The sequence below is a fragment of the Natator depressus genome, chromosome 1, assembly GCF_965152275.1.
Source record: "Natator depressus isolate rNatDep1 chromosome 1, rNatDep2.hap1, whole genome shotgun sequence".
In the NCBI taxonomy this organism is placed as follows: Eukaryota; Metazoa; Chordata; order Testudines; family Cheloniidae; genus Natator; species Natator depressus.
Window position 1 is genome coordinate 110,962,695 of NC_134234.1, and position 23,378 is coordinate 110,986,072.

The window sequence follows — 23,378 nt, forward strand, 5'->3', positions numbered from 1 at the left end:
CAAAAGCTTTACTAAAGTCAAGATATACCACGTCTACTGCTTCCCCCCTATTCACAAGGCTTGTTACCCTGTCAAAGAAAGCTATCAGGTTGGTTTGACACGATTTTTTATGACAAATCCATGCTGTTACTTATCACCTTATTATCTTCGAGATGTTTGCAAATTGATTGCTTAATTATTTGCTCCATTATCTTTCCGGGTACAGAAGTTAAGCTGACTGTTCTGTAATTCCCCTTGTTGTCTTTATTTCCCTTTTTATAGATTGAACTATATTTGCCCTTTTCCAGTCTTCTGGAATCTCTCCCATCTTCCATGACTTTTCAAAGATAATCGCTAATGGCTCAGATATCTCCTCAGTCAGCTCCGTGAGTATTCTAGGATGCATTTCATCAGGCCCTGGTGACTTGAAGACATCTAATTTGTCCAAGTAATTTTCAACTTGTTCTTTCCCTATTTTAGTCTCTTCTGATCCTACCTCATTTTTACTGGCATTCACTATTCACTATGGTCCAATCACCACCAACCTTCTTGGTAAAAAACAAAAGTCATTATGCACTTCTGCCATTTCCACATTTTCTGTTATTATTCTCTTCCCCCCCCCCCCTTATTGAGTAACGGACCTACCCTGTCCTTGGTCTTCCTCTTGCTTCTAATATATTTGTAGAATGTTTTCTTGTTACCCTTTATGTCTCTAGCTAGTTTTATCTCATTTTGTGCCTTGGCCTTTCTAATGTTGTCCCTACATACTTGTATTATTTGTTTATATTCATCCTTTGTAATTTCACCTAGTTTCCAGTCTTTGTAGGTTTTTTGATTTTTAGATCATTGAAGATCTCCTGGTTAAGCCAGGGTGGTCTCTTGCCATACTTCCCATCTTTCCTATGAAGTGGGATAGTTTGATCTCGTGCCCTTAATGTCTCTTGCAGCTAGTCACATGCATTCAATAAAGACTAAACACATTCTTATGAACACCTATTTTAGGCATTACTAACACAAGCGGGAGCCGGACTGATGCCAGGTATTTTGTCAGTGTTCAGTTGAGACCTGGGGACCTTGGCACGAGCTGGCAACTGGTCGGCCAGCACTACACATTCTAAGTTCCGTTTTCAGCCCCTCTGTCAAAAACGAAAAGGAGTACTTGTGGCACCTTAGAGACTAACCAATTTATTTGAACATAAACTTTCGTGAGCTACAGCTCACTTCATCGGATGCATACTGGTTTCCACAGTATGCATCCGATGAAGTGAGCTGTAGCTCACGAAAGCTTATGCTCAAATAAATTGGTTAGTCTCTAAGGTGCCACAAGTACTCCTTTTCTTTTTGCGAATACAGACTAACACGGCTGTTACTCTGAAATCTGTCAAAAACAAAAGCCAAACCCACATCAGCCAGTTAAGTCTCTTGCTGGGTCTCCAGGCTTATCTGCTTTGGGCATTTGCACCAATTCTAGACATTGGCATATCAGAACATGCAAACACCACAGGTAGGCGAGCAAAGCCTGGAGTCGCAACCATGGTGTGCAGCCCAGTTCGAAACCAGGGGAAATCCCCAATGTAGCCAGTGCCTCAGGGAGCCTTTGGGGAGGGAGCAAGAAGAAACCCCGGGATGTGAAGGATGGCTGCGGGGAGAGGGGAAGCAGTGACCGGGAGGCATTGGCACAGCCTGAGAGTGTGTAACAGATGCTCTTCCTCCCCCACCCCCCGCGAGGGGCCACCTCCCCCGCAATCACATCACCAAGGCCCCTCACTAGGCACCAGCAGGTTCCCACCCCAGCCAGCGGCCTTTGGCCCCAACAGGAGCTAAACGGGCCCTGCCCGGCTGCTGCACGTGCGGCGCCTGCCCGAGCCTTGCACACGCGCGCGCCGCGCCCCCAACGGGGGCCTCCCAGCGGCCTCCCCTCCTGCAACAGCCCCCGCGCGCTCTCTCCCCACCCGAACTGCCCCCGCTACACGCTCCAGCCGCAGCGGTCTCATCGGCCCGCCCCCCGCGCGCGCGCGCACGCGCACACCGCCAGAAGGCCGCGGCGCGTTCTCTGGGGACGCCTGCGGTCTCGCGCGGCGGAGGGCGGGGCAGAGGCAGCTGCGGCGTTTCCGGTTGGGCAGCGAGAAGGGCCGGAGACCCAATAAAGCCGCCGCTGGGCGGCCGCGCGCGCCTCCCCTATTCTTCGCCCCCCGCCCCCTCCCCATCGCCGCCCGCGGCGCCCTCAGCCCGGCCTGCAGAAGCAACAGCCGCCGCCATTGGAGGGGCCGCGCCCAGCCCGGGGTCTGCCCGCGCGCGCGGAGCCCCCGCCTGACCGGAGCGGCGGGAACAACGACCTCGAGAGAGCCCCCCCCGCCCTTTGCGGCGCCGCCGCGGTGAGTCCGGCCGGGAAAGGGCTTGCGGCGGGGCGGGGCAGGGAACCATCTCCGGGCAGGCGCGGGGCCGAGGCCTCCGTCCCCCCACCCTGCCGGGGCCGTTCCTGCTGGAGACCCGCCCCCGGTAGCGCGTTCGGGGCCGGTCAGGGCCGGTCAGACTCGCGCTCAGGCCCCTCCCCCGCTCTGCGGGATCCCCTCCCCCCACACGCCCCCGGGCTGCTGCTCGCTAGGCCCCGAGCGGGGCGTGCGAGGAGGCTGCCCCCGTGCGGGGGCGTGAATCCCCCCCCTCGGCCCACCCCCGCGCGGTTGGTCCTAGCCTTTAAATGTGTGAACCCTCCCCACAGCCCGCCCCCAGGGTTATATTGAGGTTAACGGCAATAGAAAACGCGGAATCAAAATACTAAAGAAAAAAAATGGTGAAAGCTGTACGTGGTGTAAACAGCAGCCTTTGAAACCCGCGCCGTGCGGCTCCGAGACCTGAGCGTGCAGCCGATTTCCTTGCCCCAGTGGCGAGAAAAACAAACAAAAAACAGCTGCCAGAAATAGAGACAGGTTAGCTGAATTGCAAACTTTCCTTCATTTTTAATCATCTAGGATCATGTTTTTTTCAAGTAAAGGAGTTTCTCTACAGTGTGCAATTTTTAAGGGACTGTCCCTGTCACTTGTTATTAGAATCAACTTGATGGGCTATATCATCCCATCAGTTCCATAGGGATCGGTGCAAATTATGTCAGGGAGGCCAAATTTACTGACCCTCCGAGCTGAGCCGCATACAATAATCTTCAGACGTTCGAGAGCCGCAAGAAATGCACAACCTGCCCTGCGGGGCAGAGCCTGCTGGGGCGCAGCACTTCTGCCCCAACATCCCCTCCCAGTGCTAAAGCCCTTAGTTCCCCCCTCTGCAAAGAGGGGAACTAAGTCCCTAATCCCACTACCCCGCTGCAGGGCAGGTGCCCTGAGCTCTCTTCTCTCCACACCCCACATCTCCCAATCTGGTAGGCGAAGGAGTGAGAGTGGCCTGGGCTCTGAGAGACTCACTTTAACTGTAAAAAAGTCACATGTGGCTCATGAGCCACGGTTTGGCCACGCCAGGATTATGTATTCAGGTATATGAGGAAGGCTGGAGCAAGTCTGTTGAGTGGTGTTTTAGAAGTGGATCCTGAAATAGTTTGTGTGAGATTTGTGCACACTTTTTGGTATGTCTATGAAGGTGGGCAGCAGTAGCATATAGTAGTTGGTGCAGGTGCCTGAGTAGCCGTTTCTTTGGGAGATCTTAAGTAAAGGAGTTAGAACAGTCAGTAAGGAAAGACTTTATTGCATCTTAATTTAACAGAGATAAGAGTTAAGGAGAATATGTTCAGATGTGATTATATGTGGATTTTGCCAATTTAATTTTTCTTTCCAGTTTAACTATCTTTAAAGCTAAATTAATCTAATTTTTTGCTAAACTTAGATTCCAAGCCTTATATTACCAGGAAAATGTTGTTGTTTGTTATATTATAAATGTTTCTGAAAACTAATTGTCTGGCATGGGATGAATTTTCAGTCAATTCAGTATCCTCATGCAATGTACTTGAAAAAGAGCATCACAAGGACTGGTTTTTTTATTTAAATCATATTTTTATTTGTTAAATACATTTTTCTCTTTAAAATAAATCTATTTAAAATTCAGTCTATGCTAACCCTAAATTTACTATAATGTATTATAATTTAAATTTAAAAAAAATCGCAGTACATGGTACAGCAAACCGCGGCTGGTGGGAGCCACGATTGGCCGAACCTGCTGATGTGGCAGGTAAACAAACCAGCCCGACCCACCAGGGGCTTACCCTGGCGGGCTGCTTGCCAAAGCTTGTCCATTCCTGTCTTAGAGACTATGGCTATACTAGCATTTTTGTTAGTAAAACTTTTGTCAGTCAGGGGTGTGAAAAAACCACACTCCTGACATAAGTTTCACTGACAAAAGCGCTGGTGTGGACAGCACTATGTTCACTGCTGCTTGTTGGGGATGGTTTAATTATGCTGATGGGAAAGCTCTCTGCCGTCAGCGTGTAGAGTGGCTACATTCAGTGGTACAGTTGTGCCACTCTAATGGCTGTAATGTAGACATAGACTTAGGGCTAGTCTATGCTGGCAACGCTAAAGTGCTGCTGCAGCAGCACTTTAACGGGCCTTGTGTGGTTGCAGCGCAGCGCTGGGAGCGAGCTTTCCCAGCGCTCTAAAAAAAACCACCTCTACGAGAGGCGTAGCTACCAGCGCTGGTGCCCTGTCTATACTAGCGCTTAACAGTTCTGAAACTTGCAGCGCTCAGGGGTGTGTTTTTTCACTCCCCTGAGCGAGAAAGTTGCAGCGCTGTAAATTGCCAGTGTAGACAAGCCCTTGGTCGACGTTGCACTTGTTAAACATATAGCATGATGTGGTGGTTACAATAAAAAATTGAGCACAAATTTGATGCCGTCTGATCCCACTCTGTAACAGACTCACCTTATTTTTATCCTTTCATCTGGGAGACAATGAAAGCCAAAGGGTAGTGTCAAACCACAGAAATTCCTATAAATATAAAAATGTATTGAAGTATAAAATAATTCAACCTCCCAAGAAGGGTTAGTAATATGCCATGTGTCAAGAAATTCTGAAAATGATTGGACATGAAGGGAGGAAGAGAGAGGGCTCAGAGACAGATGATAAAAATATTTAGGAATATGGAAGAGCTTCCATATAAAAAGATGTTGAAGAGATTTGGGATGGTTTAGTATAGAGAGGGATATAATAAAGGTATGTATAATAAGTGGTATGGAAAAGGTAAATGGACCCATCTTATCCACCCTTTCTCGCAATAAAAGGATATGGTGTTCAATAAAATTAAAAAGCAACATATTTAAAACAGCTCAAAGGAAGTAGTTTGCACATAATGTACATTTAGTCTGTGGAACTTGTTGCCACAAGATATACTGAAACCAGCAGTTTAGCAGGGTTCATAAAAGTATTGAACATTTAGTATGGGTAGTAGGCGATCCAGAGTTATAGTAAGGATTAAAATAAATAATAAAATCTCAAAGATTTTTTTTAACCCACGTTTCCAGTTCAGATTCTGTGGTTTCAAAATGTGTGTATATCAAAGCCATGTCTTCCAGAAAAAAAAAAAGCTTTCATCTTTTAGGTAGATGAATTATTTTTTGATACAGAAGTGTACAATTGGGCAACCATTTTTCTGTACATATGTGAAGGATTTTTTTTCTCAGCCCTAGAGCAGTGACTCAACCTTACTTCCAGACTAGGTCTTCTAGACACGACCTCAATACAAATAAATAATATTAATAATATTAACATTATTATTAATAATTTACTACCACACACATATTCCTCTCCCAGTACAAGGGCACCGATGAAAATAGGTGAAAATGGTTGATGGGATATGGTTAGATTGGGTCTTCTATTTACAGCAATAATTTATCTGGACATCTTGTTATTACACTATCACTTTTCACCGTTGGAGACACTATCAGGTGAAATCTAGTCAGTTTTTTTTTAATGAGTTACATAAGAATGGCCATACTGGGTCAGACCAAAGGTCCATCTAGCCCAGTATTCTGTTGTCTGACAGTGGCCAATGCCAGGTGCCCCAGAGGGAATGAACTGGTTACGTAATCATAGAGTGATCCATCTCCTGTTGCCCACTCTGCTGCATCTGTCTTAATCTCTGTGATTTTGTTTTGGTTTTACAGTCAGTTTTTTATTTTATAAATATATTTATTCCCCTCCACTGTGTGAAAGACCCATACATACTGGAGAAACCACCTATACAGAGGGCTGTGAAATGCACAAAAACTGAAAAAGAAATTTTTTTCTCTGCTTTTTCAATGTCGGTAATCCTAAATGTAACAACAGCAGGTAAACTTCAGACAACAGCATGGTTTTTTAATTGACAGTCATTCTGTGTGTTACAAATGTGGTTTTTCATGAAAAATAATTACTGTATGGAAATGAGGGTTTAGTGAATAGAGCAGTTGACTGAGAGTCAGGACCTCATGGTTCTGTTCCAGCTTTATGAAATGCTTATGTGGCCTTGTCTCAGATGGTTAATTTCTCCTTCTAGTTTATTAATCTGTAAAATGAAGATAACAGTCCTAGAGTGGTTTTGCAAAGATTAACTTTTTGAAAGTGGTTCTACTTTTCAGATGAAATGTAGTATAAGTATTCTCATATCAAGCAAAGAAATGTTTGTCAGATGAACATGGTGCCATGAGCTAAATATTTGTTACATAGGTCCCGTGCATGTGGTTTATTTGCAAAGTCCGTCCACTGATAAATATATACCAACCAGACCCACCTGGTAAACAGAAATAGAATTTAAATTACTTGCACAAACTCTACTATGTGCAGTGACTTGCAGGCCAAGGGGAAATCTGTATTTGTATGTTTTCATGCAGGAGGTTATAGCCATGCAAAAGTTATTTTTTCCCCCAGAGCAAAATAATGTATTAAATTGATATATCAATTTGTTATGTAAGAGAAGTAGGTGGATTTTGTGTAAAAGAAAGATTCAGCTGCTGATGACACTTTTCTTAACTATCTTGAGGGTTTGTAAATGTCTGGATTGGCTTGATCTTGCTGGGATTAATTTTTATTCTAGAAATGGAGAAGTGCATCAAGCTAATTCAAAATGAACAAAAAAATAAAGAAGTAAATTTTGTATTATCTGAGCTGAATATGCAATGTTTTACCTCTATTGCAGGAATACAGAAGCTTGCTGTTTTCGACTTGTAGTGCTGTGCAAGCTGCAACGGACCATAGAAAAATGGACATGTTCCAGATACTGCGTAAAACATCAGAGCATTTAGAATGTGATCACTGCAGTTTCAGAGGGACAGATTATGAAAACATACAAATTCATATGGGTACCATCCACCCAGAGTATTGTGATGAAATGGATGCTGCTGGTTTAGGTAAACTTATATTTTATCAGAAAAGTGCAAAACTGTTCCACTGTCACAAATGTTTCTTTACCAGCAAGATGTATTGCAACGTTTATTATCACATTACATCACAACATGCAGTACCTGAAAAGTGGAATGAAGACCAGAAAGATCAGGTAGAAGCTGAGACTGAATCCCTGAAAACATCACTCGTTCGGGAGCCACAGAAACCTGCCCTTTCCCCTGAACCACAAAAACCTGCCCTTTCCCTGGAACCACAGAAACCTGACCCAATTATTTCCCCCAAACTTCAGAAATCGGCAGTGTCCCCTGAGCCTGAGAAGCCTTCCCCAGCGGTGTCCCCTGAGCCTGAGAAGCCTGCCCCAGCAGTGTCCCCTGAGCCCCAGAAGCCTGCTGCGGCAGTGTCTCCTGATTCCCTCAGGCATTCCCCAGCCATGTCCCCTGAGCCCCAGAAGCCTGCCCCGGCAGTGTCCCCTGAGCCCCAGAAGCCTGCCCCAGCGGTGTCCCCTGAGCCCCGAAGGCGTTCACCAGTGGTGTCTCCAGAGCCCCAGAAGCCTGCTCCAGCGGTGTCCCCCGAGCCCCGCAGGCGTTCCCCAGCGGTGTCCCCCGAGCCCCGCAGGCGTTCCCCAGCGGTATCTCCGGAGCCCCGCAGGCATATGACTCAGATGCGGAGGCCTGCTCCTGCTTTGTCTCCTGAGCCTCGCAGACCTGCTTCTGCAATTTCCCCAGAATCATGGAGGCCTGCTCCCTCCGTTTCTCCTGAGCCCTGGAGGCCTGCCACTGCTATTTCTCATGAGCTACAGAAATCTCCCACTGCTGTCTCTCCCTGGCCCCAAAAACCTGCCCCGGTGGTGTCCCCCGAGCCGCGGAGGCCTGCCCCGGTGGTGTCCCCCGAGCCGCGGAGGCCTGCCCCGGTGGTGTCCCCCGAGCCACGGAGGCCTGCTCCTGACCCTTGGAAACCTGCATCCTTCTCTGAGCCCCAGAAATCTACTCTTGTTTCGTCTGAGCCATGGAAACCCATCTCCTCTGTGTACCCTGAAGGCTGGAAACCTGTTCTTTCTCCTGATACTTGGATATCTGCTCCCTCTCTTTCACCTGAACTCCGAAAACCTAGTCACGCTGTTTCCTCTGAAGTTTGGAAATCTTCTCTGTTTTCTGATCTTCGTAAACCTGCTCCCTCAATGTCTCCTGAGTCTTGGAAACTTACTTCCGAGTCCCGGAAGTCAACCTTCTTCTCTGAGACTCAGAAATCTGCCCCCACCATTTCCCCTGAGGGACAGAAACGGGCCTTCTTCCCTGAATCCCGGAAAAGAGCCCTCTTCTCTGAGCCTCGAAAATCTGCTCCTGCTGGTTCATCTGAGGTCCAGAAACGTGCTTTCTTCCCTGAGCCTCAGGTGTCTGCTACTACTGTTTCCCCTGAAGTCCAGAAACATACCCTTTTTACTGAGTCCCAGAAACCTGCTCCTTTCTCTCCTGAAGTCCAGAAACATGCCTTCTTCCCAGAGCCCCAGAAACTTGCGGCTGTTTCCCCTGAAGTCCAGGAACATTCTGGCTTCCCAGAGCCTCAGAAAGCTTCTCCTGCTGCCTCCCCTGAGATCCAGAAACATGTCCCCTTCACTGAGTCCCAGAAACCTGCTCCTGCTGTTTCTCCTGAGGTGCAGAAACTTGCCCTCTTCACTGAGTCCCAGAAACCTGCTTCTGCTGTTTCCCCTGAGACACAAAAACAAGCCGCCTTTACTGAGCCTCAGAAATGTGGTGTTTCCTCTGATGTCCAGAAGCATGCTCCGTTTTCTGAGATCCAGAAATCTGCTCCTGCTGTTTCCTCTGAGGTCCAGAAACATGCTCTTTCTACTGATCCCCACAAACCTGCTCCTTCTGTTTCCTCTGAGGTCCAGAAAAATGTTCTTCTTCCTGAGCCTCTCAAACCTGCTTCAGCTGTTTCCGCTGAGCCCCAGATGCCTATTGAGGCCGATGAGAGTGATTTCCTAGCTCAGAGTTTAGAAGACCAAAAAACACTGGATGATCTATTGTCTCAGGAAGAGCAGTCAATCTTAGTGAAGGAGCCTTCAGAAGATATGTTGTATTCATGCCCCAAAAAGAAGCCTAAGAAGGAAAACCAGGAGACCTCTGATAACGAACTAAATAACAGTGAATGTGGAAAAACAGAGATGGATTCTGTCGAGGTAAAGGAACAAGAATCAAATAGTGATCAAGAACAGTTTGATACGGAATCATCTGATTACAACAAAGAGAGCAAAATAGATGCAACTACTCCCATTCAGCCACAGTGCATACTGCAGTTTACAGAAGAGAAAGAGGCTTTCATCTCAGAAGAAGAGATCGCAAAATACATGAAGCGTGGAAAGGGAAAGTATTATTGCAAAATTTGTTGCTGTCGTGCAATGAAAAAAGGTGCTGTTTTGCATCATTTAGTTAACAAGCACAATGTTCAAAGCCCCTACAAATGTAAAATATGTGGAAAGGCTTTTCTTTTGGAGTCCCTTCTTAAAAACCACGTTGCTGCTCATGGTCAAAGTTTGCTTAAATGTCCACGCTGTAATTTTGAATCAAATTTTCCCAGAGGCTTTAAGAAACATTTAACCCATTGCCAAAGCCGTCATAGTGAAGATACAAATAAAAAGCAATTGGACAGCCTTGAACCTCTTGAACAAATGTGATTGTTTTTGTTTCCTTATACTCAATGAGTTTAATTTACTAAAATGTGTAAGTATTGCTGTATGTTAGCTAAGTAAGTAGTTTAGCTGATCTGACAAGTCAAAAGATGCGTGGTTTATTGTACTGTGTTTAACTTGTCTTATAGCTTGTATTACTGAAAGGATGTATTATTCAAAAGTTGTTCTAAATACATGTTCATGTCGCTGTATTATTATTCAGTAAATTCATACTTTATTCGTCAGAGATGCTATATTTCTGAAACCAAAACAGGGGTGAAAACTAGTTTTGTAAAGATTGTTGTAAAACATGCAGGCAATAAAGTGGAGGTGTGGCAAACAACCCATATCATATTACTGTGAAGACTGAACTTAGTTTTTCACATCTCTCAAATGTCTTATTTTTTAAAATGTGAAGCAAAACCTCAAAATTAGTAGCCCAGTGAAACTGAATGTGATTAATCAGGCATGAAAGAATGATGTTGGTTTTCTGGAATAATTATGCCCTGAGCTTGTGATTGAGTGTGTAGCATTTGTTGGAAATTCACTGCTCTCACCTCTTTGAATGATTTATCTCAGACTTTTAAAATGTCAAGGTACTTATTTTGTGACATTGTATTTTGACCATGTTTTAAGCATGTGCTAATATACATTAAATTGATGGAGTGATATCAGATTTAGTATATATATATATACACAACGACCAGAATTTTCTCTTGTTGACTCCAATGTTTTGTATGCCAGAGAAGACTGAATTTCTTGTATTTGGTAAAATGTTATGCTTCAGTCTTTTAATAAAAAGCTAACGTGAACACGACATTGTTTTTGTCTACTCTTTCAAAGAAAAGCCTGTGATAGTCCGCTATGTTGTAGTCTCAAATACTTTTGAATAGCAGCATTCAGTGCAGAATAAATCTGAAGTTTTTCTGTAGGTATTATAGCTTTCTGTTAATGGAAGTAAAATTAGTTTAAACTCCCATGTCTGTACTTTAGAAAGGAGCATTAAATATAAGAGGAGGAAAATACCTGTAATATACCATTGTAGGGAAGGCATACACTATTTAGTGTTTTGTCCCATTTCCAATCCTTTTGTTTTAATTATTTTTGGATGTTACTTACCTGACATTGCTATTTTCCAACAGATACAGTAAGTTATCCTTATCTGCTTTGGCCACATACTAATGCACTTACACTGGAATAAATATTAGTAACAGACTGTGTATTTTCATTTCAGTTTAATGGTAGGAAGTCAACCTGTTACTTCCAATGAAAGCAATACACTCTAGGCTGTACTGTAGACAATAGTCCTGCATTGTAAAGAGGGCAAGTACCTAATCTACCAGGCCATTTGTTTCTAGTTTTCCCATAATCCCATGTGGATTTTAAGGTCACTTTTGTGGGCTCATAACACAAGCATTAGGGGTCACCAAATGAAATTAATAAGCAGCAGGTTTAAAACAAACAAAAGGAAGTCTTTTTTCACACAACACAGTGTCAACCTCTGGAATTCCTTACCAGAGGATGTTGTGAAGGCCAAGACTATAACAGAGTTGAAAAAAGAACTAGATACATTCATGAAGGATAGGTCCATCAATTGCTGTTAGCCGGGATGGGCAGGGATGGTGTTTCTAACCCAGGGGTTCTCACAACAATTTTTTTCATGGCCTCAGAGTGCAGCCACCAACTCTTGCTGGTGGCCACCCTGACAGTTTTTCCTAAAATAATTAACTTTAGGAAAAACAAATATTCACATATACATGTCCAAATCATTGTAATTTATTTATGTAGCATTTTTTTTGCAGACTCAGTAATAAATATATTCTTTACTGAGCCTAAACAGACTAGAAACACAAATAAGTTGGTTTGCACATTCTTGTCTTTTTGTTGTTTCTTTTGCTTTTTGGTTGCTTTTTTTAAAAAGACTTGCTAGCTAGAAAGTCTGTTGCTGCAAAAGATAATATTTGTATGTTAATATCACTTTTCACAGCAGACTTACTAGCTAGCTGGGAGGCTGTGAAAAGTGATATTAACAAACATACAAATACCAATTTTCACAGCTGACTTAACCCTGGCAAGCCAGGTGACAAATTAAGTCCTGGATGGGGAAGTGGGTGGGGGCCAGAGGCGATGCCGGGGAGGGGCGTGTGAGTCGAGGGCTGGCACCCACTGCTGTGCAGCTGGAGTCCAGGGCTGGAGCCCCAAGGCCCATGACTGGTGCCTGCTGCCCACCACCCAGGGCTGGGAGCCCGAAACCTGAGCTTCACCGCCCCTGGGAAGGTGGGGAACTCATGGTTTGCTTCCCCTCTGGTGGTTGTGACTCCAGAGGGCAGGCAGGGCCCAACACCTGCTGGTGGTCCTGGGGACAGTCCACTGCCGCCCCCCATCACTGCCCAGGAGGCTGTGGCCAGGCCACAGGAAAAGCCCTTAATGGCTGCATTTGAGAAACACTGCTCTAGCTTCTGTTTGCCAGGAGCTGGGAATGGGCGATGGGCTGGATCACTTGAGATTACCTGTTCTGTTCGTTCCCTGTGGGTCACTTGGCATTGGCAACTGTCAGAAGACAGGATAATGGGCTAGATGAACCTTTGGTCTGACCCTGTATGGCTGTTCTTATGTTATACAAGTATTCTTTATTAGCACAGATGATGTTCTTTTGTAGTATAACATGACTTTATTCAGAAAATGAGTGCTATAGTAATATTTTTATTTAACTTTGAAAGATCATAGACAAAATGCTTATAAAACTGGGTTCATATTAACAAATATCAAGTTAAAGAGCTGATATCAGCCATGTAGCCAATTAGTTCATTTTATTATCCATCTATTGTGCTGTACAATATGATTAACTCATATGCTATGTTAATGTAACTGTTGTATGCTAAATAGATTTAAGATGTAGGATCATAGAAGTATAAGATTGGAACGTATTTAGGAGTGATAAGTATGTATTAGGTATCTAAGTAAAGGAGGGCTGAAACACACGGCCTACAGGCTGAGGCCAGTAAGATTTCAACTTAGCCATACTAGGCCATATGCTTAAGAATGCTTCACATTAGTAAGTGACTGAAGAATCATAGAATATCAGGGTTGGAAGGAGGTCATCTAGTCCAACCCCCTGCTCAAAGCAGGACCAATCCCCAATTAAATCATCCCAGCCAGGGCTTTGTCAAGCCTGACCTTAAAAACTTCTAAGGAAGGAGATTCCACCACCTCCCTAGGTAACGCATTCCAGTGTTTCACCACCCTCCTAGTGAAAAAGTTTTTCCTAATATCCAACCTAAATCTCCCCCACTGCAACTTGAGACCATTACTCCTTGTTCTGTCATCTGCTACCACTGAGAACAGTCTAGATCCATCCTCTTTGGAACCCCCTTTCAGGTAGTTGAAAGCAGCTATCAAATCCCCCCTCATTCTTCTCTTCCGTAGACTAAACATCCCCAGTTCCCTCAGCCTCTCTTCATAACTCATGTGTTCCAGTCCCCTAATCATTTTTGTTGCCCTCCGCTGGACTCTTTCCAATAACCCTGTGCCAGTAAAGATCACCAGAGTACTGTAAATATGTGCCAATAGACGTGGTGATGTGGAAAATTGAGCTCAATGTATTGCTCAAGATCATGACACCTTATTGTAACATCTTTTAAAACATCTCTCCTGACTGCAAGGTACATGTTGTGTGTAAATGCTAATAAGAATAAGAGGAACTACAAACCTATGAAAAATGGGGCACCCAATATACATGGGGTGTGGAAGTACAGATGGTGGGGGGAAGGATTGACACCTTTATGCATGTGCATAAGAGTGTTAGGTGTAGTCAGAATTACAATATAAAAGAGAGTTTCCTGTTTGGGTAAAAGTGAGAATACCCACAGGAAAAAATACAACAGGAACTATCCCTCTACTGATGATCAATTGGTGAGAGGTCCATTGGACCCTAGAATATCTTTGAGGATGTGAGTATGACTACAGTTATAATTATTGCATAGGTTTTTGGTAGGATTTCTGTATGCATGGGTAATTGTAACTTATTGCTTTAATAAAACTTGTAGTACAGATAAGACTTTGTACTTGTGAGTGAAGCGGTAGTTATTATCCTTGGACTTCATGTGTTCCTAGAGCCTCCAAATTTGAGAAAAGCACTAGAGGCAATTTTGCTCTGTTGAGCTGAACTCATGGTGGTGTAATATAACATCACTAAATTAACTTTAAATAAAATTAATGGCTACAGCCACCTCTGAAATGGGGCAGCTGGCCAATGACATCACTATAGAAGGAGAATTCCTTGCTGCACATCCTTACAGCCTTAAGCATTGGTCTCCAAACCAATTGTAATAGTACAGTTGAGAGCCACACACCCATTTGCACCAAATCTCCAGTCCTTCCTCCCTAGTCTGTCCTCTTTCTACAGTTCCTAGTGCATGATTACTTCCAATTGCTGGTACTGGACACCATCCATGATGGATACTCCATCTATTTCCAAACAGTCCACCTCACCATCCTCCCCTTTTTCCTTACCTCATGGATCAATCTCATAAAAAAATCTTGTTGGAAGAAGTTGATTCTCTCTTGAAAAAGGGAGCTGTAGAGGAAGCTCCACAAGAATACAGAGGGAAAGGATTTTATTCCCACAATTTCCTGATTTCCCAAGAGCAGTGATGGTCTGAGACCCATAGTAGACCTCAGAAACCTCAACAGTTACAGAAGAACACACATTTCTGGATGCTGTCTCTGAGAGACATTATCCCTTCATTATCTCAAGGAGATTGGTATGTGGCTTTTGACTTATAAGGACACCTATTTTGATGTGGCAATAAAACACATCACGTATCTGAGGTTCTGTGTGAAGACAAGATACTAGTAGTTAGAGTTTCCTTTTGGCTTGAGTATAACCCCATTACTCTTCAAATGCCTTGTGATGGGGTGTGACTCACCACTCTGGCACCTCCTGCTGGTTGTCTTGGGAATTAGCTCTGCATGGTAGTGTGTCCTCTTTGGCTGCTGCCTCGCCGCCATCACTTCTGCTCCAGGATCCACGTCTCTCCAAGGACTGTGGCATCTGCTTCAGTGACACAGCCCTTTGGCTGTACCACACAGTGTGCTCCCCCTTTCCGCGGGACCTGCAGTCCGCTGTTCAGCCACTTCCCTTAGTAGCTACTGCAATGAGTTGTCTGGCCACATCCTTGTGGCCCCAGCGTCCTCTTTGCCCTTGTCTTGGGGCCTCAGTGTGCAAACCTCAGCAGCCAGCCAGGAGCTGTCTCTCGCTCCACTGGTCCTGCTAGCAGCACTGCTCTGTCCAGGGCGCTGGCAGTTCTCTCAGTCCTCCAGGGACACAGTCCTTCCTCCGTGGGCTCCAGCAGAGAACTGCCTTCCTCTGCCCTGCTGCTCCCTTTTTATATGGTCCGGCTTGGCCCCGATTGGCTGCTCCCTTCAGCTCTTCTATCTGCCTGCCTCCTGTACAACCTCCCTAGGGCTGCTTTTAATCCCTTTTCTGCCAGTAAGGGGCAGCTGCCCCATCACATGCCTCGAGGTAGCTCCTGGCCACCTCAAGTGCCAAGGAATATTTGTCTACCCATACCTGGACAGATGGTTCCTAAGGGCCAACTTTCAACAGGATCTCTCCTCAGCAATCCAGTACATGTGCATTTTCTGGTCAATTGGGACTGTAATCAAGTGAGAGAAATCCATGCTTCAACCTACACAAAGGATCACCTTCCTCAGAGAAGACCTAGACTTTGCTTAGGCCAGAGCCTTTCTCTCAGAAGAGAGATGTTTCAAAATTCATGACTCCCTGATAGGTTTCAGAGTAGCAGCCCTGTTAGTCTGTATCCGCAAAAAAAACAGGAGTACTTGTGGCACCTTAGAGACTAACAAATTTGTTAGAGCATAAGCTTTTGTGGGCTACAGCCCACTTCATTGGATGCATTGAATGGAACATATAGTAAGAAGATATATATATACATACAGAGAAGGTGGAATTTGCCATACAAACTGTAAGAGGCTAATTAATTAAGATGAGCTATTATCAGCAGGAGAAAAAACTTTTGTAGTGATAATCAAGATGGCCCATTTAGACAGTTGACAAGAAGGTGTGAGGATACTTAACATGTGGAAATAGATTCAATATGTGTAATGACCCAGCCACTCCCAGTCTCTATTCAAACCCAAGTTAATGGTATCTAGTTTGCATATTAATTCAAGCTCAACAATTTCTCAAGGAGCTTCAGTGTGGAACAACACCACATCATGATTGGACCCCATATCTTCACACAGTTTTTCAAACAGATATGCATGAAGAGGTTGAACCTTAATGTAGTTCACAGTAGATGAGACCTGCTGCAAAATTTCACCGACCTCTAGACTTAGAGCTTTAGCTGCCAGTTCTCTGTGAATCATGCAGAGAGTCCACATAGCAGACAGAGCAACTTTCTTTACCAAGGCATGCAGACCTGCTTTGTTGCCTTCCATAGATGGAGCTCAATCTGTGCAAAAGCCCATGGTGCGATTACACCAGATATTGTAATCTTACATGTAGCACACTGAATATTTCTTGTGCTGTCTTGTGTCCAGGTAGAGGGAGACAGAACAGAAACTCTTCAAGAATTGCACCCTCCCATGTGTATTTCACAAAAGCCAAGAAATGTGCATCACAGCTCTCAGTGCTCACATCAACTTGAAGAGTAAAAGCATCTGTGTTTTTCAGATGCTCAACCAGTGTGCATTTCTGATCTGCTGCTATCACCTCAATCCCTCGCTTCACTGTGTTGTTGGAGAGTTGTATGGCTTTGAATTTGTTTGCCTTCGTTTCCCCACCCATTATCTTCCCCGTACTTGCAGTTGGCAAAATCAAAGCCTCTCCAATTATGTGAGGCTTCTTGGCCTTCAAAAAAGAACTAGATAAATTCATGGAGGGTAGGTCCATCAATGTGTATTCGCCACGATGGGCAGGAATGGTGTCCCTAGCCTCTGTTTGCCAGAAGCTGGGAATGAGTTACAGGGGATGGATCACTTGATGATTACCGGTTCTTTCATTCCCTCTGGGACACCCTCTACTGGCCACTGTCGGAAGATAGGATACTGGATTAGATGGACCTTTGGTCTGACCCAGTAGGGCCATTCTTATGTTCTTATAGGCTCATACCAACTCAAGCAGAGAGGATGCTCTGTTGATAAGGCTGCTGCCCATAAATAAGGATCTTCTGGATTGAAGTCTCTCAGGTGGATGCTTGCTCAGTTGGGTGGTGCAAATGGGAAAACAATGTCTGCATAGCCCCCTCTGCACAGCCAAAATGTCTGGACCTGCTCCACAAGTGCTGATCCAGGAAGGCAGCCTCCGCACAATGTGACTTTGCAAGCACCATATGTGCAAGGTCACACCTGGTGCAGGCCATCATTTTGTAGATCAAAATGGCAGCCTTCTGGCATAGCATTTGTGGAGCAGGTCCAGACACATTAGGGATGGACCACATCATCTCATGTGCCAAATCTAGCCCGTTGGACCCGCAATCCATCTGTTGGGGTCGCAACCCACAGTTTGAGAACTGCTGATGTAGACCCCTGTTCAAATCCTTTCTCTTCCTCTGGCAGAGAGGGGTAAATTGAACCTGGGACTCCCACATCCCAGGTTAGTGCTCTAACCACTGGGATAAAAGTTATAAGGAGGTTAGCAGTTGCTCCTCCTCTCCCGCTCCTGATTTGGAAAGGGACCTACACCGGGTAGGTGGCCTATGAGTATGCCTACAGGATCAGGCCTCATGTGCAAGATAGGTGAGCAAACACCTGTCCTCCCCCCAGTTCGTAGATTGCTGTGGGGCTTACATGGGAGATAAGCATCTGATCATGTAGAGGGAGGTAGCAGTGCAAATGCCTAGAGGCAGAAACATAGGTGTCTAGGGAACTTTTACCCTGAAAATTTAGGCACTGAGTGAGTTTAGGCACTGGATTAAGCAGGGTTGCAGTGGAGCCTAAAACTGGGATTTAGGCACCTAAGTGTGGGGTTTGAGCACTTAAGTACTTTTGTGGTTGCTATCCTAGGTGCTTACATCAGTACTGATTCTTCACACTTCTAAATCCCTGGAGCCAAATCTCAGAAAAGCTCCAGTGTGATTGGGAATGTCAGTGAAACTCCAGTAATAGTATCCAATAGAGAGGCTGTACTCAGTTCCATCATCACTGGAGGGAGAGAGTTCTCTTAGGCATTTCTCTTTCCTTCCTTTCCTGTGTAAAGGGAGTGGAAATCAATGCTTGCTGGTCATGGGAGGGAGTGGATACTCAGCTGTTACCTCCATTCTCCGTTCCTCCCCAAGCATGGCGGTGTTATCTGAAACATACTGAAGTAAAATATTCCATAGTAAGTCACTTCCGAATTTAAATTAAATGCTCTGCCTTCAACTTTAAAAAGAAAACAAAATCCCTGTAAAATATTATTGGAAATAAACATTCAGGTACTGAGCTGAAAATACACTTTTTAGAGTGAATTTCTTCCCAAGTAATCTGAGCTTTCATAAAGCTAATAATTCATTAGCAAGAGCATGCACATTATGCATGGCTAGTTGGTAACAGGCCATGTTCACGGTCACAGAAGTGCTCTCCTAACAAGTGAAAAAAATGCTAAGAAATAAGCAAATGTCACTTCATGTCTTCTGTATAACGCCAGATAATCATGACCTCAATTGATGGGGCTGGCAGGCTCCCTACCCAGCTCTGCGCCTCCCCAGAAGTGGCGGCATCCCTCAGCTGCTAGGTGGAGGCACAGCCAAGCAGCTCTGCGCGCTGCCTCCTCCCTGAGCGCTGGCTCTGCAACTCTCATTGCCTGGGAACCATGGCCAATGGGAGCTGCAGGGGCAATGCCTGCAGGTGGAGGCTGTGCGCAGACCCCCTGGCTGCGCCTCCCCCTAGGAGCCAAGGGATGTTGCTGCTTCCAGGGAATCCCCCTGAGGTAAGCGCTGCCCAGAGCTCTCACTCTCTCCCATGCCCAAACCCCCACCCCTTCCCGCACCCAAACTCCTGCTGCTGCTGAGGAAGCAATGGCCTGAGGCTGCCCCAGCAGCAGCCGGTACAGCTAGCCACTCTGGAAGTCCTGGAAAGTCATGGAATCTGTGACTTCCGTGACAAACTCGCAGCCTTAACTATAATCTATTAAAATTATTTACATTAAAAAAATTCAAACATTACGTGTTTGCCAGCAAAGTTTTAAAGTCAAGCCACTGAACTGGTGCGACAAAGCACCTGGAACCAGAGTCTGTTGAAATGCTAAACCAGCTTTTCACAGCAGCAGCTTTTTCTGTAGGTACAGAGAGAATATTTTCTTCATTTCAGTTTATTCTGTTAGTTCAGTTCAATAACTAGTTCAATCAAAGAGAAGAAACTGATTGGGAGTTTAAAAAGCAGGAAAGCTTGTTTTCCTCTTCCAATCTAAATAAAAACTAGGTGTGGGAGGATGAGATCTACCAATTCTAAAATCTTGAAGGACATGTCGATCAGAAACAGAGAGTTCAATTCACTAACTATAGGTAATCATTATTTACTTGTATTACCACATACCACAGCCCAGCTTTCTTCTTCCATTGCCTCTGGCTCCTTGGCAATGAGTACTGAATACTCCAGCCATGGAATGGATGCATGTAAGTCTCTTCTTCCTCCACTTTTAAAACAGTATCTTGGTTTTGAAAGCAGCTTTAGCACTAAATTACATGACAAAACATTACATTCTTCCCCAAAAAAGTTTCATTGTGTTCAATCCCAGGTCTCGGGATTAATATCAAAACTTCTTTAATATAATATATATTACTTGCTCCTAACATAAATACAGGAAATAGGAGAAGTGTAAATTGATAAAAATAAATCGCTATGTTTGCAGGATTAAAATAAATCTTGGCATTCCTTGTAATCATTTATTCACAGCTGAGGAATTGTCACTCTACAGCTTTCTCATACCTTTTCAATTTCCATAAACTCGTATGAGCTAGAAATAATTTTCAAAACTGTCAGTCAGACAGACCACACTGCATCATTACTGTGCAAAGCTCTGTGGAGCTGGCTGCAATTGTAGAGATGTAGAGGGTTAGAAAATATTAGTGCGGAAGTCTCTATGATTCCATTTATAGCCTACCATTTCACTTTGTTACATGAAGATTTATGGGTCCTTTTAGAATTGCACTGGAAGGAAGTTAAAATTATTTTACGTTCCAGTTCAGTGTGGATGCAGTTTTCATTTTAAATGTTTATAAGTCCTGACCCCTGTCTGAGGTGACTAACATTTTTACTATTTTAATACCCTACCTTTGTTACCTGCTCTGGGCTCAGTTATACATTTCTTAAGTAGCCAATACTCTCATTGTAGATTATAGGAGTTCAGTTAAAGGTGAAATTCATCACCTAGCTTGCATGAAGGTCAAGTAAATGAGTTTGAATGGGGGAGTGTGCCAGGGAATGGGAAGGAGCCTCACTGCAGCTAGTGCTAGGATAGGGATCATAAACCATTCTCATGCCCTATAGAGGGCTTTGTGGACCCTCCCTGGATCCACATAATTGTGGCCCTAATGGCTACAATCTGGCCTCCTTCATCTTGCTTCAAAGCCTGCTGATGGCAATGTGTCCTATGTAAAACCTATGTGGAATTTAGCTCCACTTTCCCCATGAGATGTTGCATCCCTCTTTGTACCCACTCTGAAGCTGCCCACCACCTGCACAGCAGAACCATGGTGGTTCCATTGCACTGGAGGCCTTCTGCAACCTGGGCAAATTTCACCCTAAGTGTGAACTGCAGGATCAGACCCATTTCTCTGAGCTTAAATAACCTTTTTATTTTATTTTATTTTATTTTATTTTAACAGCTTTAAGGAGTGTAATAACATTTGCAGAGATAAAGGCAGAGAACGATTGTCAGATACTGAGTGAAGATTGTATTGTGTATCGCATAATATAGAGAATATTCTGTTAAATGTGACGTCTTCATTTTGTGCATTAAATTAAACAAATGATGAACAATTAACATTTAAAACCCATTTATAATGTATATTTATAATGAAAACATGCATTAAAATAGAAAAGTCATAATTTTTATTTACTTGAATGTTGTGAGTTTAAAATCTTAAATTTAGCTCTGGATCAAGGAACAATACATGTGTATATTTTAAAAGAATTTTATATATAAGCAAATGTTTATCAGATATAATCATTGAAATTATTGCAATACACAGCTCCAGATATACTCATGTATACACCTTTGCATGTTAACGTGGAGTGGAAAATGGGGTCCTGAGCCTGTACAATTTCTTAAAAAGTATCTTCATTATTTCTAAACCAAATGTATGTATTAATTAATATTTCTATTGTTTACAGCTCTCCCACCCCCTGTAATGCAATTGTCCACTAGAGAGAGCTGAAGAGCAATTTGTTGCCAGGTAGAGTATGGTAAAGGTATTTCAAATGAGGACATTGTTTTTAAACCATGCAGTTGTGATAATTGTGCATCCAAGTTACATACAAATGCATTCTGTGCTTGTTCAAAAGTTAGACCCTTAATTATGGGGAGTTAGGTGTGGGCAGGGAGTGCAGTAGGACTCTGAACACCTTACCACCTACTCCATAGTACTCAGTGTTACAGAGCTTCTGGCTTAATTTTATTTGGGGATGCTCCCTTTCTGGGACTATCATCTCCTTTAAATAACAAGTTTATTAATTACAATAGCATTCGAAATAGCATTTGAAATAATTTCCACATGCTCATGTTCCCTATATTTCTCTCTCCCCTGCATAATAATAATAAATTAATAAAATGCTGAACAATTAGGGACAAATCCTGCTCTTTGCTCTGCTTGTATGGAGTGGACGGGGAAGGCAAGCTGTAATCAAACCAAACTAGTGCAGATGTGTGGCATGGACAGGGTGGGATTTGGGATACTCATCAGAAATGTTGGTATGGATCAGAGCAGGAAACAATGTGAGGTTGGTGCACTCACTACCTTGCGGCTCCATCACCATTCAAAACTCTTCAACCCATGCAGTGGAAGGGGCAAATGCCAGAGAAGATACTCCATTCCAGATCTTCTGTCATGGCTGTTGAGTGGCTCTGGTCTGAGGGAGAGGGCTAGGATCAGGATTTAACTTAAGTGTATATTTCATAATGAGACAGTACTGAACTGCTTGTTTGTATTTCCAGTGCTGTTTAGTGAGGGATCCCTAACCACACAGAAGTTTATTTGGGGAAGATAATGATATTTTAGAGGTGAGCCTAAAGGGAAAAGTTCAGGTCCATATCCAAACTTCCTCAAAGTTCGGTGGGAGGGGGACAGAACTGTGTTCATTATTAGATGATGATATAGAGGTGAGACCAGACACAAGGTACAGATCCTTTGTACTTATATAATACATATATAATTTGCACAAATATAAATAACTACACAAGATGCAAGGCAATGGAGAAACAGGCCCTTAACTAATATCTGGGGTGTGGCAAGGTTCTGATTTGGTCCCATTGCTACTACTTAAGAGTTTTCCTTGGTTACGGGCAAACTGCACTTCAGTGACTGTGTGGTTATTAGTGCAATGAAATTATGGAAGTCCAAGTATTATATAAGTATAAGGCCTAGTCCTTAGTCTGGCAAATTTCCCTTTAAAATCAGTGGGAGTTTTGTCTGAATAAGGATTTCAAAATTTGGCATATTGAAAGGAAAGTTTATGTGCAGATATACAGTAGTAATGAACTCTGCAAGCTTTTCCCTTGTATTCTTTTACATACTTTAGCTGTGGTTTGGGATTGCTCCATTATTTTCTCATTGTGCTCATTCAAGAGAAAAATGAATTTTGGAGAGTTATATGACCTGTTTGGCCTTCACATGTCATGGGGCTAGAGCTGAAATTGTAAAACATGAGCACACTGATTTGGTTTGGTGAACATGGAACTTTACTGCTCTGTTTAGAGTAAAAAAATAAAAAGGTAAATATTTCACAGAACCTTTGTATCCTTTGTGAAAAATAGTACAATTAAAATATTAGGTGACCGCACAAGGAAATGAAGAATTAATCTCTCATCTTCTAGTAGCTGCTCGGCTATTGGTAGCCTCTACTTGGAAAAAGAAAATTATCCCAACCATTGAGGACTGGTTCAAAAAATATGGCAGGTTGTGGTTATGGATAAATTAACACACCAATTATGTACTCAGCAAAACAGACAGAGGAAAGATAGATACTTAGATATTTGGTTACCTTTTATTCAGTACTCAAAGGACATTCACCTTCAAAAAAACCCCAGCATACCTCTCCAATGTTTTTGAATATGAACATTTGATAGACATTCCTGATCTGTTAAATATGTTTATATAGAGATTTCTCTCAATAAAAGCACTAGAAGTGACATAGGTGTTGTAATGATGCTCATCCTGTAATATGGTAACACCACATTAAATAGAAAGGTCTCA

The 23,378-nt window shown here is 43.6% G+C and overlaps 1 protein-coding gene across 1 annotated transcript; it reads left to right on the forward strand.

Annotated features, from left to right (window-relative positions):
• The first annotated feature begins 2,221 nt into the window (after positions 1-2,221).
• CHAMP1 (chromosome alignment maintaining phosphoprotein 1) lies at positions 2,222-10,774 on the forward strand. Its single transcript, XM_074964260.1, has 2 exons — positions 2,222-2,354; positions 7,090-10,774. Exon 2 carries the CDS (start codon positions 7,153-7,155, stop codon positions 9,967-9,969), a length of 2,817 nt encoding a protein of 938 aa, XP_074820361.1. The 5' UTR covers positions 2,222-2,354; positions 7,090-7,152; the 3' UTR covers positions 9,970-10,774.
• The last annotated feature ends 12,604 nt before the right edge of the window (positions 10,775-23,378 follow it).

Bases quoted from the DNA above. Each gene is read 5' to 3' on its own strand.
- CHAMP1 (XM_074964260.1), top strand. From the start codon at position 7,153: ATGGACATGTTCCAGATACTGCGTAAAACATCAGAGCATTTAGAATGT.